This window comes from Tribolium castaneum, chromosome 5 (genome assembly GCF_031307605.1).
Source record: "Tribolium castaneum strain GA2 chromosome 5, icTriCast1.1, whole genome shotgun sequence".
NCBI lineage: Eukaryota > Metazoa > Arthropoda > Insecta > Coleoptera > Tenebrionidae > Tribolium > Tribolium castaneum.
Window position 1 is genome coordinate 10,267,694 of NC_087398.1, and position 15,777 is coordinate 10,283,470.

The 15,777-nt window shown below is 33.3% G+C and overlaps 1 protein-coding gene and 2 long non-coding RNA genes across 12 annotated transcripts in view; 1 reads left to right on the forward strand and 2 right to left on the reverse strand.

The window, feature by feature from the left end:
• Positions 1-15,777, reverse strand: part of LOC135266349 (uncharacterized) — a 267,145-nt gene that overhangs the window by 187,947 nt on the left and 63,421 nt on the right. The window lies entirely within an intron of this gene.
• Positions 3,596-8,901, forward strand: LOC135266348 (uncharacterized). Its single transcript, XM_064356891.1, has 3 exons — positions 3,596-4,953; positions 5,005-5,454; positions 5,514-8,901. The coding sequence occupies exon 1, from the start codon at positions 3,607-3,609 to the stop codon at positions 4,534-4,536; it is 930 nt and encodes a 309-aa protein (XP_064212961.1). The 5' UTR covers positions 3,596-3,606; the 3' UTR covers positions 4,537-4,953; positions 5,005-5,454; positions 5,514-8,901.
• On the reverse strand, positions 12,271-14,581 carry LOC135266350 (uncharacterized). The gene is made up of 4 exons (XR_010334343.1): positions 14,199-14,581; positions 13,816-14,148; positions 13,014-13,765; positions 12,271-12,948 (listed from the first exon to the last, which is right to left on the reverse strand). It is a non-coding gene; the product is annotated as an uncharacterized LOC135266350 (long non-coding RNA).

Sequence of the window (15,777 nt, forward strand, 5' to 3'; positions counted from 1 at the left end):
TTTAATCCACCGATTGATGTTAGTGATGGTGTCTATGAACTGGGTGTTACAAATTTTGAAGTCTACAACAGTATACCGAATATTGATGAAGAAAATAATAAATTCTTTTTCGGGGATGTCGAATTTAAAATACCGACCGGTTGTTATCAATTAACCGATATAAACAACTATTTACAACATGTAATTGAAAAACAATTCAGTAATGACCTCTTATATATTACTGCAAACAATAATACATTACATACACATATCAAAGCAACAAAAGATGTTGACTTTACCAAACCAAATACTATCGGACCAGTGTTGGGATTTAATAGTCAAATAGTTCCGAAAAATGTTGGAAAAGATTCGGACAATATTGCAGACATAATGAAACTTAATTCGATTATGATTGAATGTAATATTACAATTGGAAGTTTTAAAAATGGAGAACCTGTACACATAATTTATCAATTTTTTCCAAACGTTCCACCTGGATTTAAAATAGTACAGTCACCAGATCATGTGATTTACCTACCCATTAGTGTTAAAACTATCAGAAATATTACACTTAAAATAATAGATCAAGATGAAAAGTTGGTCAATTTTCAACAAGAGACTGTAACAGTTGGATTACATTTGCAGAAGAAAGAAGAAAATGGGTATTAGTTTTAGAACTGACTCATATAAAAAGCAACAAAAGTGTAGAAAAACAGTTAGTACGAAACGAACCGTGCAACAATTAAGTAATAAAAATAAACTGTTTCTAAAATCATTAGGATTTGAATTATACACATAAAAAATGTTCGATATTGAGAAGGGTATTGAGTGGGATGAAGGTGTGGTAGGTTACAAATTTCAAAGTCATGAGGCATATACAGCCAGATATGAAAACACGGATGAAATTCGAATTCCTTTACAAGAAGATTTGTGTACACTACCATGTGATAGTTTAATTTTAATTGAGGGACAATTGGTTAAAACCGACGCGACAACCAATAAAACTGTACCAGCAACAGAAACCAAGTTTGTAAATAATGGTGTCGCTTTTTTGTTTAGTGAAATACGGTATGAAGTAAGTGGAGTAACTGTAGATACAAACACAAAGCCAGGTATTACAACAACTATGAAAAATCTGGCATCATTAAATCAAAGTGAAAGTCTGAAATTAACAATGTCTGGTTGGGATCTAAATGAAGAAGCCACTAAACCTATAGATGGATATTTTCAAGCATGTATCCCATTAAATCGACTATTAGGATTTGCAGAAGATTATAAAAATATAATGCTAAACATACCGCAAGAGTTAATATTAATTCGTAGTAATAGTGATGTCAATGCATTAATTTGTACAACAAATGAGAAAGCACGAGTTGTAATTGATAAAATTGCATGGCTAGTTCCACATATTGTGCCCGGTTTAAAGGAAGAGGTTAAATTGACAAAAACCATTGAAAAAGATAAAGAAATTGCAGTACCATACAGAAGCTGGGAACTTCATTCGCTGCCACTCTTTACAAATACTACAAAGTGTAGTTGGCCTGTGAAAATCTCTACAAAATTTGAAACACCTCGTTATATTATCTTTGGCCTTCAAAGCAATAGAGAAGGACAACTTGATAAAAATATGAGTAAATTTGATAGAGGCGATATAACCAATATGAGAGTATTTCTAAATAATGAACGATATCCGTATGAAAATTTAAATATTTCATATAAAAAACACCATTTCGGTATATTATATGAAATGTTTACAAACTTTAGATCCCGATACTATTATACAGATAAAAAAGAAACACACATTACACCTACACAGTTTTTCGACAGTTATCCACTAATCATAATTGATTGTTCGATGCAAAAAACTGGTTTACAAACACAGTCTATTGCACTGAGAATTGAATTTGATACAGACACCGGTATAAGTGAGGGAACCACCGCATATGCATTAGTCATTAGTGATCGAGCCTTTACATATACACCGTTGACAAAATCTGTAAAACAAGTCTAAATTAATATTAATAGTGATGGAGAACGAAGTGATTATAGACGTTCAAGGTTACAAAATTGGAAAAAAGTTTATAGTTAAAGAACTGGCTGCTTTAAGAGGAGACAAACTCGCACACTATGTTTTTCAACCCCCTTTCCCTTCACAACTCTTGAATCCTCAAGATGAAAAACAAGTAAAATGGTTAATGAAGAATTATCATTGTATTGACTGGAATATGGGACATATTCCATATTGGAAACACGTACAAGTTATAAACAATGTGTTGAAGGATGTTGACAAAATTTACGTAAAAGGAAAAGAAAAAGCCGAATTTTTGAAAAAATATACACATAAACAAGTTATTGAATTTCCACAACAACCAACATTACACGCCGATAAAGTTAAATGCATGTACCATCTGAACGATAACGCATATTGCAGTCTACATAATGTATTTTTTTTAAAACAAACATTTCGTTAAAAGTGTACAAAACATTGTGTAAATAATCTCAACTCATCAGTCTATTAGTAATCATGGATCAAGAGAGTTGGATAACGTGTCGTAATAATCCAGGACATCGCCTGAAAGTAAAACATCTTCGACGACATTTACGAAGATGTCTTCCACATCGTGAATATTCTTGGAGGAGTTTTGATTGCGGAAATGGGAATTATTTTGATTCAACTTTATCCCATAATACTAATAATGATTATCAACAATCATCGAGAAGCAATTTTGAAAATACAAACTCTTCAAAAAATATTTTTTGTAATGATATGGAATATTAATTGAATTAATTAATTGTAGTATTTATAAATAAATGTTATAGATTTATAAACATTTGTATTTTTTTCATAATATTTACCACTCCCTTACACTTTCAATAATCCTTATACACCACCCAAAAAAATTCATTTTATTTATAAAAAAAGAGTTGATTATTGCAGTGGATATGAGTGATTTTTCTCATTTTTTCAATAAATTAAACAGGTTAACGATGTCCTTGAAACAGGCGGTTACACTCCATCCTGTCTACATAGGTCTTCTTTTTACATTTTTTTGTGTCTATATGTTAACCTTGATGGAATACACCAATGTAGTTGCAGTAAGTGCATACAAAGAAGTTGACCTTGACGGGAGCTTTTAACAATTTATAAATGTGCAGAGAGTGAATGCAGAAATTCATTCTGTGTTGTACAGGTAGTCTGTGTACGAAATAATGTGTTCAAATTATTTTGCTAATTTTAAACCGTGCACTCATGGTGACGAGTGTTGTCAGTGTCCCGGTCCCTCAACTAGGACAACTGTAAGTAACCAGTCATCAAAGTTATTATTTAAAGTATTGAAGGGAAAAGTTGCAAATCCCTATCAAAACCGTAGTGGTTTTAATAGGGATAAACCTAGAATCAATATCGTTTCTGATGTAATTATTAGACCTACTTATTCAAAATTAATCAAAAATGATGAGACACAATTTGAACAATTTGCCAAGTCGTCTTTAAGTCAATCTTTGAGGGAAGATTGTTTTGAAGAGGATGAGATTGAATGTAGTCAGTTAAGTGTGAAAGAGAAGCAATTAGCTAATCACGCTGTTGCTAATATTGTTCAAATCGTTGATGAGGATGATGATGATTCTATGGTTATTCCTTTATCACAACCTGATAGTGAATTATCGTTTTCTTTACCATTCACGCAATACCTGGCTCAACATGGTATTGAAAATGATTATTCGGACGACATCTCGTTGACCTTAATAGACCAGTTTATTAACGAAGACGAGGCGGTGTCCAATCCGGTTGTGGATGAAGGAACTTGTCCCATCAATAATTCGATTACCGATGAGTTAAATGTATTTGATAATGATATGGTCGTGGTGGAAGAACCCCCAATCTCTCCCAGTCCACCACTACCACCACAAAGCCCCTTCGTTGAGCCAGTGTTTACCCGCCCCGTTACACCAATATCTCCTGAAGCGGCACCCGCGGTATTAACTCAACCCCCTATGATAATATCGCAGGACATCATTGACGCCTTATCGGAGCCTTGGGTTGAGGTGGAAAACATTATCAATGGTAACGTTGAACATCCCCCTCAACCCAATTCACCGATTATTGAGGAAAATGATGTTCTGCCAGAGAGATTGGTGGTGGTAGAGACCGAAAATAACATCATTCGGTCACCACAACCTTCACCACCACCGTCACCCATAATATTATCACAGGGCGTCAATGACATGCAACAACCATCTGTCATTGACGCACTGGCAGAGCCGTGGGTTGAAGAGAGGAGGCAGGGTGAAGAGATGGATGTTGAAAATGACATCATTCAACCCTCTCAATTGTCACCCATTCTAGGGCAAACAAATAATAGGATTGAGAATAGGGTGGAGGGTGGAGACGATGACGACGACGATGACATCATTCCACCCACTCCCCCTCACTCACGATCAAGGAGGCGTCGGCGCCCTAGAAAGCCTCGTAGACGTTCGCGAAAGTCGCCATTAATATTAATTATTAATAATTATAATATTAATATTAATATTAATGATGTTAATATTAATAATTAATATTAATAAATCCTATTTCCATCCCACAATCATATCAAGTACATTTAATTCGAACGCGATTTTCCAAATTTTAACATCATACTACCTACAACACGATGGCAAGCATGCTGCTCCTCCTCGAGGTCTTGCTGGATACCTATCTCTGAACACAAAAAAATATATATTTATATAGTATAAATAAAAGTCATTCAAAGATAGTAACAGAAGGCAGCAAATTTATAATTAAACTTTGTTAGTAACCTGTTTAATTTATTGATTTATATTTTCATAAGAAAATGCATCACTGTGAAAACTGTAATAAACAATTTACAACCCGTCAATCACGACTACGCCACGAAAAGCTCTATTGTCAAGTGGTCAAAAAACAGGAAAATGGAGGACCGGCCGCCAAAAAACAGAAAATATGTCATTCAACTGGTAAGTTTTAACTAATAGGTACTCTATTTTTCAATAATTTTTCTTTTCTAGCTAGCAACAATTATATGTGCGTTACATGTAATCAAGAAATTGCTCCAAAGCTTATTACGGCCCATGAGAGAAGTAGACAGCATAGAAATAATTGTCAAAGTACTCCCTTGGAGGATGGGGTGTTTGCACTCAGCAGTGCATTTAAATCACGCATCGCTTCATATAGGATTTGTGATGAGGGCCATTATATCGATTTAAATGAATTTATGGATAAAATTCACAATAAATTACTTAGACTTATTGTTTCACAAATTGAAAAATTTAGTACAATCAAAATAAATTTGGAATTATTTGGATTGTATACCATTGAGTCAAAAAATATATTTGATGTAAAATCTTTCAATACTACTAACAGAATTGTCACTTTAGGCACGAATATTAGGAATATGTTGCATGACTTTCAAGAAGTTATTAGTCAAAAAATGATGGATTTTTTGGAACGAGATTCAGGTAGTTATATATTGTAAAAATCTTTATAATACAATTATTTTTTTGCTTCTTTGTTTTAGGCTGGACACTTGTGAAAATCTTACATTTAGAATTAAATGTAAACTATTACAATCCATTGAAAGCTTCATCGTATATCCCACTACCGCCAAGCGTGAAAATGAAGAGGGCAATAGTTAATGTTCAAAATCAGGATATTCATTGTTTTGGTTGGAGTGTCGTAGCAGCAGTGTGTCTACCTATGGGACCAGAACATTTACCCAGTTCATATCCACATTGGTCGACACTTTTTAATTTCCAAGGTATTGAATTTCCTGTAAAACTGGATAGTATTGCAAAATTTGAAAGTCAAAATAATGTCTCTATTAATGTTTACGGACTTGAATTACTTTATGTAAACAATAAGGTAAAATTTGAAATTGTGGGACCATTATATTTTACAAACTTTAAGAAACCGGTACACATAAATTTATTATTGTTGAGTGATAACGATGGTAATCAACATTACTGTACAATAACTAATTTGCCACGTTTAGTATCTTCCCAACTCTCAAAACATCATCATTCAAAATTTTTCTGTGATGGATGTCTACAATATTTCACAACCCAAGCTTTATTAGATAGACATTCTTCGACTGATTGTGGAAAACTTTATGCTAGAATCCCAAATAATGAATTAATAACAAATAGATTTGGTTATAATGTTCCCGCTAATGTATTAGAATTTCAAAATTATCATCATAAAATGACTATCCCATTTATTGTTTATGCTGATTTCGAATGTTTATTGAAACCTATGAGTACAGTTGCACCAAATCCAAATCAATCATTTTCGATAAAAACTTTTCTCCATCAACCATATTCATGTGCATATTACATTAAATGTTCATATAACGATCAATTATCTAAATTCCAAAGTTTTCGAGGACAGTCATCTGTGGTTGACTTTATTACAGCATTAGAAATAGATTTGATAGAGATTTATAAAAAGTATTTAAGTATTGTACAACCAATGCTTCCATTAACTATTCAAGAAGAGTTTGATTATCTTACAGCAACGGAATGTCATATTTGTCAAAAACCTTTTCAACAGAATGATATTAAAGTAAAAGATCACTGTCATTTAACGGGTCGTTATAGGTCCGCTGCGCACAGTAATTGTAACTTGAATTTTCAAATTCCAAATTTTATTCCGATAGTATTTCATAATTTAACAAATTATGATAGTCACTTATTCATTAAAGAGTTGGCCCTTGAAGAAAGTGAAATTAATATTCTTGGTAAAACTAAAGAGAAATATATTACATTTTCGAAAAAAATTTGTGTAGGCGAATATCTAAATTCAAACAATCGAATAGTCAAGGAGCACTTACACTTGCGTTTTATAGATAGTTTTCAGTTTTTGACATGTTCATTAGAAAAACTGGCAGCAGCCTTGGATGATGCTCAATGTATGGAAGTAAAACGATACTTTCCCGTTGACAGAGAATTTCAGTTAATTAGACAGAAAGGGGTTTTTCCATATTCATTTATCGATGATTTTTCTAAATTAGATCTCACGGAATTACCACAAAAAATTGATTTTTACGATAAACTTCGCGATGAGCATATTTCTGAAGATGATTATCAACGAGCTAATACCGTATGGAATACATTCCATTGTCAGACTCTAGGCGAATATTCTGATCTCTATTTAAAAAGTGATATTTTGCTATTAGCTGATGTCTTTGAGAATTTTCGAAACATGTGCCTTAAGCATTATGAACTTGATCCAGCACATTACGTGACTGCACCATCTCTTAGTTGGAATGTTATGCTTAAATTTACCCATGTAAAATTAGAATTATTGACTGATATAGATATGTTGCATTTTTTCAAAAAAGGGATTCGTGGGGGAGTTAGTACATGTGTTAAACGAGCGGCTCAAGCAAATAATAAATTTCTTCCAAATTATGACCCTTCGAAACCGACATCATACATTTTATACCTCGATGCAACAAATCTCTATGGTTGGGCTATGAGTGAAGTACTCCCTTTAGGTGGATTTACTTGGCTAACGCAAGACGAAATTAATTCACTTAGTATTATGGATTTGACTGATACCACACCTGAAGGTTATGTCCTTGAAGTAGATATCTCTTATCCTCATCATTTACACAACTCTCATAATGATATGCCATTTCTACCTGAAAATTTAATTCCACCAAACGGAAAATGTGCTAAACTCATTCCAAATCTATGTGCTAAAACAAACTACATAATACACTATCGAAATTTAAAACAAGCTCTACAAAATGGACTAGAATTGACAAAAATTCATAGAGTACTAAAATTCAATCAATCGTCATGGCTCAAACCATATATTGATTTAAATACGAAATTACGAAATCAGACTAAAAATAAGTTTGAAAAAGATTTATTTAAACTCATGAATAATAGTGTGTATGGAAAAACCATGGAAAATGTCGATAATCGGGTAGATATTAAACTGGCTACACATTGGAAAAAAAACGGTCACAAGTATGGAGCAGAGACATGGATAGCCAAACCACAATTTAAAAATTGTTCTATTTTTACTGAAAATTTAGTTGCAATAGAAATGAATAAAGTTCAAGTAACGTATGATAAACCTATTTATGTAGGATTCAGTATATTGGAAATTTCAAAAACTTTAATGTATGACTTTTTTTATAATTTCCTTAAAGTTAAGTATGGAAATAATGTACAGCTTTTGTATACGGATACGGATTCATTAATTTTAGAAATTTATACGGAAAACGTATATAATGATATTAAACAGAATATCGATCGGTTTGATACTTCAAATTATCCCGAGAATAATATTCATGATATTCCTAAAACTGTGTCTGTTATCGGTAAAATGAAAGATGAGTATGCTGGTGTACCAATTGTACTACTTTATGGCACCGGTGCCAAAGCATATTGTGTGCAAACAGTGAATGATTTAATTAAAAAGGCTAAAGGTGTAAGTAAACATGTAATTGATAAATCTCTAACACTGTTACAATATCGGGCAATTGCAACAAATCCTTCATCTTCATCAGTTTTCTGTGTTATGAACGTTTTCAAATCTTATTTACATAATATGTATACCGAATTAAGGAATAAAATAGCACTGTCTAATTTCGATGATAAACGATACATTTTAGGTAATTCAATTGATACATTAGCCTGGGGACATTACGATATTGATAGAGATCGAAATTTAGATTCTCTAATTAGAGAATTGCAAAAATATGTGGAACCCACTGATTGAATTTTACCTTATTGTAGATATGTAACGATATGTAACCATTTATTTATACTACATAGTTATTATTATTATGTATTTATAATTGATGTAATGTGTAAAGTATTTTTATTTGTATTTTGTAAGTCAACAATGAAACTTGTGCAACAAAAAGATTTATTAAAAATTTCTAATCACGACTATTCAGTTTGTGTACCCTATCAACAGTTTCCTAAACATAATACTTTATTCAATAATAGTGTAAAAAGAGGACTAGTGGTTGGACGTTCTGGATGTGGAAAAACAAATGTGATATTAAGTCTCTTGCTGCATCCAAATGGATTACGCTTCACAGACATTTACTTATTTTCAAAAACGCTACAACAACCAAAATATCAATTTTTAAAATCGGTTCTGGCACCTCTCGATAAAGTCGGTTACTATGAATATGAAGATGGTGCCGAAATTCCCCCTCCTAAAGAAATCAAACCCTATTCCATAATAATATTTGATGATGTAGTCACTTGTAACCAAAATATAATACGTGATTATTTTTGCTTTGGTAGGCATTATAATATCGATTGTATATTTATAAGCCAAACGTATTCTTCCATTCAGAAACAATTAATTCGTGATAATGCTAATTTTATAATTATCTTTCCTCAGGATGTATTAAATTTAAAACATATTTTTAATGATCACGTTGGTACAGATATGTCATTTGAAACCTTTCAGAAAATGTGTTCACAGTGTTGGCAAAAACCGTATGGATTTGTTACTATTGATAAGGATGCTGAACAAGACAATGGGCGTTATCGTAACGGTTTTGATCAGTTCATTAAAATATAAATGTAAATGTTTGTCAAAGATTTATTTATTAGTCGACGATCGACATGGATAAACGTTTAGCTTTAGAGCTGGATAAGGCAAGACGACACGTTAAACAAAAAGTACGATCATTATCTTCACACATTGCAAGTTCGCAAAGACGTTTCGCAACCCACATTCAACCTCTAACCGATCCAATAAAAAGTTTAATTTCTGAAATTAAACATGAACGCGAAGTTGTCCCAAAACAGGAAAAAATATCAATTCATCATGAGATCAAACAACCGGAGGCGAAGCGACTTTTTGAGTCAACGACTACAAGCCGTAGTACTACATCGCTCGATCCACGATTCAGTTTAATGCGACAACATGCGACTGCTAGCACACCCAGAGAGGAGGGAGAGTCACTCAGGAACGTGACCATTGGAAAGTTGCAAGAAACATTAATAAATTTGTCAAAAACCGATGCATTTCGCCATTTTCTTAAACAATGGACCGGTTTACCTCGACAGTACATTGAAGATATGATTATTAACACAGAAAACAAATTTGATCATCAATATGGTGTGAGACATGGAACCGAGGCAAATAAATTTTTTATTGGCAATTCTGAAATTGATTTCAAAGACGATCATGTAATCGTTCAAAATGTAGCTTATCCTGATACACCTGGATTGTATGAATTATTATTTAAAAAAAATCCAACTAATTATACTCAATCAGATTTAGAAACTTATCGAAATATTGTCATTCGAACCAATGCAGACAGAAAAAACTATAAACCAAATGCACAAATTCTGGGTAATGTAGGGAACAAATATAAAACAATTATTCGACATTTCTCGAGACAGCCACTTCAGGAACACCGTGCATCTCAGTCGCCGCCATTTTACAGTGATACTGAAGAAAGCCTTGATGCCGATCAAGGTCAATCGACTCCTGTCCAGCAACGAAGCCGCAGTAGTAGTCTTTCAATTCTCGTACCACCAGCACGTAAACAGTATCCGCGACTTCGCAACATACCTGCAATACAACGATTGCAGGCTCAAGGTCATGAACAATCAACTCCGACAAGTAGTATCCAACCAATATCAAAAAGAGTTAAGGGTGGTGGTATTCTTCGCACATTGGCTTTAACAGATAAAAATTTAGAATTTGTTCCCTACAAAAATCCCAACACACTCGTAAATAGACTACGTCTTTTATTATCATCGACAGTAGCTGGTAATAATAATCATATGAATGAAATCAATCGCATCATAACAGAATTGCGTGAATCGAAAATAATTCGTTAATAATTTAGAGACGACTTGTATATATTGCAAACACATTATATTTTATAGTTAGTATTTCTACATACTTTATTCATTCAATAGACAAGAATATGACATTAGATAAATTTGGTGAACACATTAGTGAACACAGAATTCGGACAACTTTACAACGTGTCAAATCTTTCTCATATACCACAATCTCACTCTTTGGGACACTGGATCCAGCTAAAAAACTTTTTGTATTATTTAATATTGGTACGAATTATATTTTCCCATTAAAAGAAGCAACGATTACGTCTGTACATGGTAGTCCATCGAGCGGGTGGATTGCATTAATTAATTCGAAACAAACTACGAATTTAATTGGTCAAATTTTACGTGAAGGTGACAAACTATCATTTAAATATGGACCCAAAACATCAGAAGCTAAACCGATATATATAGAAATAGTTTTAAAAGTACCAATCCACCATGAAGCGTAGTGATTTAAATATTAAGCGTCAAGTTGTTAATGAACTACATGCACCGGCGAGAGTGAACTTTAAAAGACGACGTGTGATAGTGAAAGGTTTAAATGATTTATTGCAACTCGATCTGGTTGAAATGATACCATATTCACGCGTCAATAAAGGCTTTAAGTATATCTTAATGGTTATCAATGTTTTTTCTAAATTTGTATGGGCTGTTCCATTAAAGAATAAGTCGGCTTTAAGTGTTGTAAATGCAATGAGTGAAATTTTAAAAACTCGACGTAACGTTCCTAAAAACATTCAAACAGATCTGGGAAAGGAGTTTTACAATAAACATTTTCAACAATTAATGAATAAATACAAAATTAATCACTACAGTTCTTATTCGAATTTAAAAAGTAGTGTCGTCGAGCGCGTGAATCGAACAATCAAGGGAATGATGTATAAAGAATTTTCGGTGCAAGGTCACTACAACTGGATAAACATTTTACCTGACATAATAAAAAAATACAATAATACCAGACATAAGACTACTGGTTTAAAACCGATTTCAATAAATAAGAAAAACGAACGCAAAGTTTTGGATCAAGTTTATAGTCATCTTAAAACAATGGACATTTATAAACCCAAATTTAAAGTTGGTGATTTTGTTCGAATTAGTAAACATCGACATCTTTTTAAGAAAGGGTACACCCCAAATTGGAGTAATGAAGTATTTACAGTTTCGAAGGTTCAAAATACTAATCCTAGAACTTATTTGCTACAAGATGTTTCTGGAGAAACAATACGAGGAGGTTTCTACACTGAAGAATTACAAAAAGTTAAATATCCGAATGTATATCTCGTTGAGAAAGTTTTACGAAAGAAAGGTAACCGTTTATTCGTCAAGTGGAGTGGAATGGATAAAACTCATAACTCTTGGATTAATTCATCGGATATTACATAGATAATTATTATTATTATGAATTGTTTTTTTAATAAAATAAACTATAAGGAATCGATTAAAACACTTTATTTCATCAATATTATAGGTAGTACATTAAATATCCTTAAATCTATTATAAATCCTCCATATTATTCTACCACTTATTTAATTATAAACTAATTAAATCAAGACGCCTCTTGATTTTTACCTCGCCTTTGGCGCGCGCCCGACACTGATCAAGGTTAACAAGTCTGCATACCTATGCATAAGAAGACGCACATAAATAATACATGAATACAAATATAAAAAAAAATAAAACTACAACAATGCTATTTTTAGTAACTAATTTGAATTTTTGAATTGTAGTTTTGTCTGTGGAAAGCAATTTCACATATCCACATTTTGGAGAATGTTTTTTATGCTCCATAAACGCATCATCACTTTTTTCCCATCGTGAAATTATTACTCCACAAACAAAACACTGGGTACAATCAGATATTTGAATATAAAACAATCCCGCTTTTGCTAAACTCCATGGAGATGGGTATGAATGTACCCAGTTCTTATATGATAACAGTCTTTTATCAAAACACTCGTATAAACTTTTTTCATATTGTCCATCGTCTAGACACATGATTTTTTATTTATTTATTTATTTTAAGAAACTATCACTAGCACAAAACGCACACTACTTCACACACATAAGTCTTTTTCCGATAATTTCATCCTACTCTTCGGCACCCTCGTTAACTGTAAATGAAATATACATTTCTTTAATTTCTTTTCATCCTCCATTTTACATTATGTTCACTCACCTAATATTTCATCATCCACACGTTGAAACTCAAAACAATGTGCAGATGTCGGGTTTCTAGCATCTTCTTTTCCCAAATATATTAAATATAGTGGACGTGGATCTCGTAATAACTCATCAATTTTCTCCTCAGTCAAATAATCACTTATTCTTCTCGGCAGAAACACTGCATAATTGTCCAACTCAACAAGCACTGAATTTCCGAACAGAGACTTTGTGCGTCTAATATTATGTATGCGGAATCTTGTGTTCAACTCTAGCTCACCAGCTTTTAAAATGGGCTTCTGTCCGCATCGAGCGATTCGATTCAATACATCCATGACCCAGCAGCGAATACTCTTAGACATTAACACAGATATATGCACTTTTTTATATTCTTATTTCTCGGAGGATTAAATCAGTACTGACTGCTATCAAACTTGTACTAAATTCTATATATTAACTATACCCCCACTTTTTAACCTTGAATGAAAATGCACCAATATTGTGGCCTTGAAAAAGTGAAATAATGAGAAAAAGTGAGATGAAAACATCAAAGATAAAGAGGGAATGAGTGGTCTTGAAACAGGGAGCGACTCTGCTTGCTGGTCACACTTACTTGTATCAGTAGGTTGAAATAGGTGTACATAAAAACATGTAGCTTTTTTTTACAACTTTTATTTTTTTTATACAATAATATTTACATTTTACTACAACTACTACTACTACTTAGCTAAACTTATTCTACACTATTTTAACGAAAGAACCCCGGCCCTAAAAAATTCACAATAAATTACTGTTGAAAAAGATTCAATAAAACTTACTTCTTTAATTTAAGGCATTATGATTCTTTTTACTCCTCAGGAAGTCGAGGTAGCTGGGCTCATTAAAATGATCCCAGTTCTCCTCTTCTTCTTGCACCATCACTTTACTTGAGGCCCTTTGTTTTATGACATGTTTCCTTTTACTCCTCAGGAAGTCGAGGTAGCTGGGCTCATTAAAATGATCCCAGTTCTCCTCTTCTTCTTCTTGCACCATCACTTTACTTGAGGCCCTTTGCTTTTCTTTATCGGCCCGATGGCACTTCCAAATGTGCCTTTCGAGCCGAAACCAAAGAAGAACGTGGTTTTTGTCGTATGGACAAATAATAATATCCTCTGAAAAAAAATTATTTCCAACTAAACTACTAAAAAAATATTAAACTTACCAGGAGTATTAAAAATAGAACTTTTTCTGATGGGTTCCATTTTTTAAGAATTTCTTGTTATACACTGATATACACAAGAACTGTGTTACACAACACAACACATTACCTTTTATACAGTTTGGGGTGGAAAATGAGTAAGGACAATTGCGCGATTCATCTTGAATGAGTGAGGAGTTGTTGGCCTTGCAAAAGTGGGGACCTTGACCTTGAAAACATCAAGGTCCAATAATGCCTTGGCCTTGAAGTGGTGGGGGAAGTAGAGGGGTTGGCCTTGAAAAAGTAAGAGAGAGAACGAGTGGCCTTGAAAGAAAGAGAGGGAAAATGGGCGGGGTCAAACTCAAGGTCAAGGTTGTGTTGTGTTGTCCCCCCATTCGTTATCTACTCAAGACATCATAAGAGTCAAATTTGCAAAATTTCGCATATGTGGAAACTACTTAACAAGGGTAGTGGGGTAAGCGAGTTAGTGTAGCTTACGCAAGATGAGCCCTTGACTTTAGGAGGGATTCGATTTTTGACGGTCTTTCGAGGTAGTCGATTGTCGTGTTGCCCTTTTAAATTTTTATAAATTTAAAAAACATCTTCGTTTACCTTTTAGTGCGTCTAAATTGTACTAAGTGCATTTAAGCGTAATTTTAAATTAAATTAATTTAAATTCTTGAATTAAGTGATAGCGTTAGTGATTAGTGAGTAAGTTAAAAACGAGACAAGTTTAGTGTTCGTTCGATTAGGTAGTGCTGCGAACTACAACACCTGGGAAGCAGCTAACCCCCTGCGTTAGGAGGATTAAAATTTCTAGGTAGGCCCTCAAAAGGATTAATTAATTTTTTATTCATTTAATATTATAATATTAAATCATTTAAGTCATTTCGAAATAGTGATCATTATCATTCATTTCATAAATTCTCTCGTAACCACCAAGTTATTAAGCATCGGAAATGCCGAAAAGACCAGTAATTATTTAAATTCTTGTGCTTCGTCTTACGTCAGCTATATAAATTTTAAATAAATCATTTTCAACTTAAAATAACTCGCAACAAACAATTTCATATTTTTCAATTCAACCATCCCACCTTTAAATTACAATATTAAAAGTTCTTTATATTCTTTGCTTCTAACTTCTAAATCTGTTACGACAAATTTGAGTGAAACGGCATCAAACAAATATTCAACTACAACAAAAGTCTAAATCCAAAACCCACGGTGCTATTCAAACTGTTGTACACAGATAATTTAAGGTTGCATACACCAAAATATTACGAAATAGAAGGATTTGTTGCTAGTTAAGGATAGGTTTAGAGTAGAACGATTTCTCTTCCGCAACGCGTTAGGCGATAAAGCAAAAGAGTGTTTCTCTTTTGCGTCCAGATCAGAAATTACAGGCTCGTGAGTTGGCCATCTTCATGGGAAGAGTCGTAGTCCCCGGGGACGCTCTTCCCCAACTTTAACAAGGTCTAAGACGCGGTGGCAGGTCGTAGTTTCCGCCCGTTGTACTTAGAATGGACGTTGTAATTCCCGTCCCAACGGCAAGTACTTCCACGTACTTGCAGGCTACTACGGACGATCGAGCAGACATAATCAT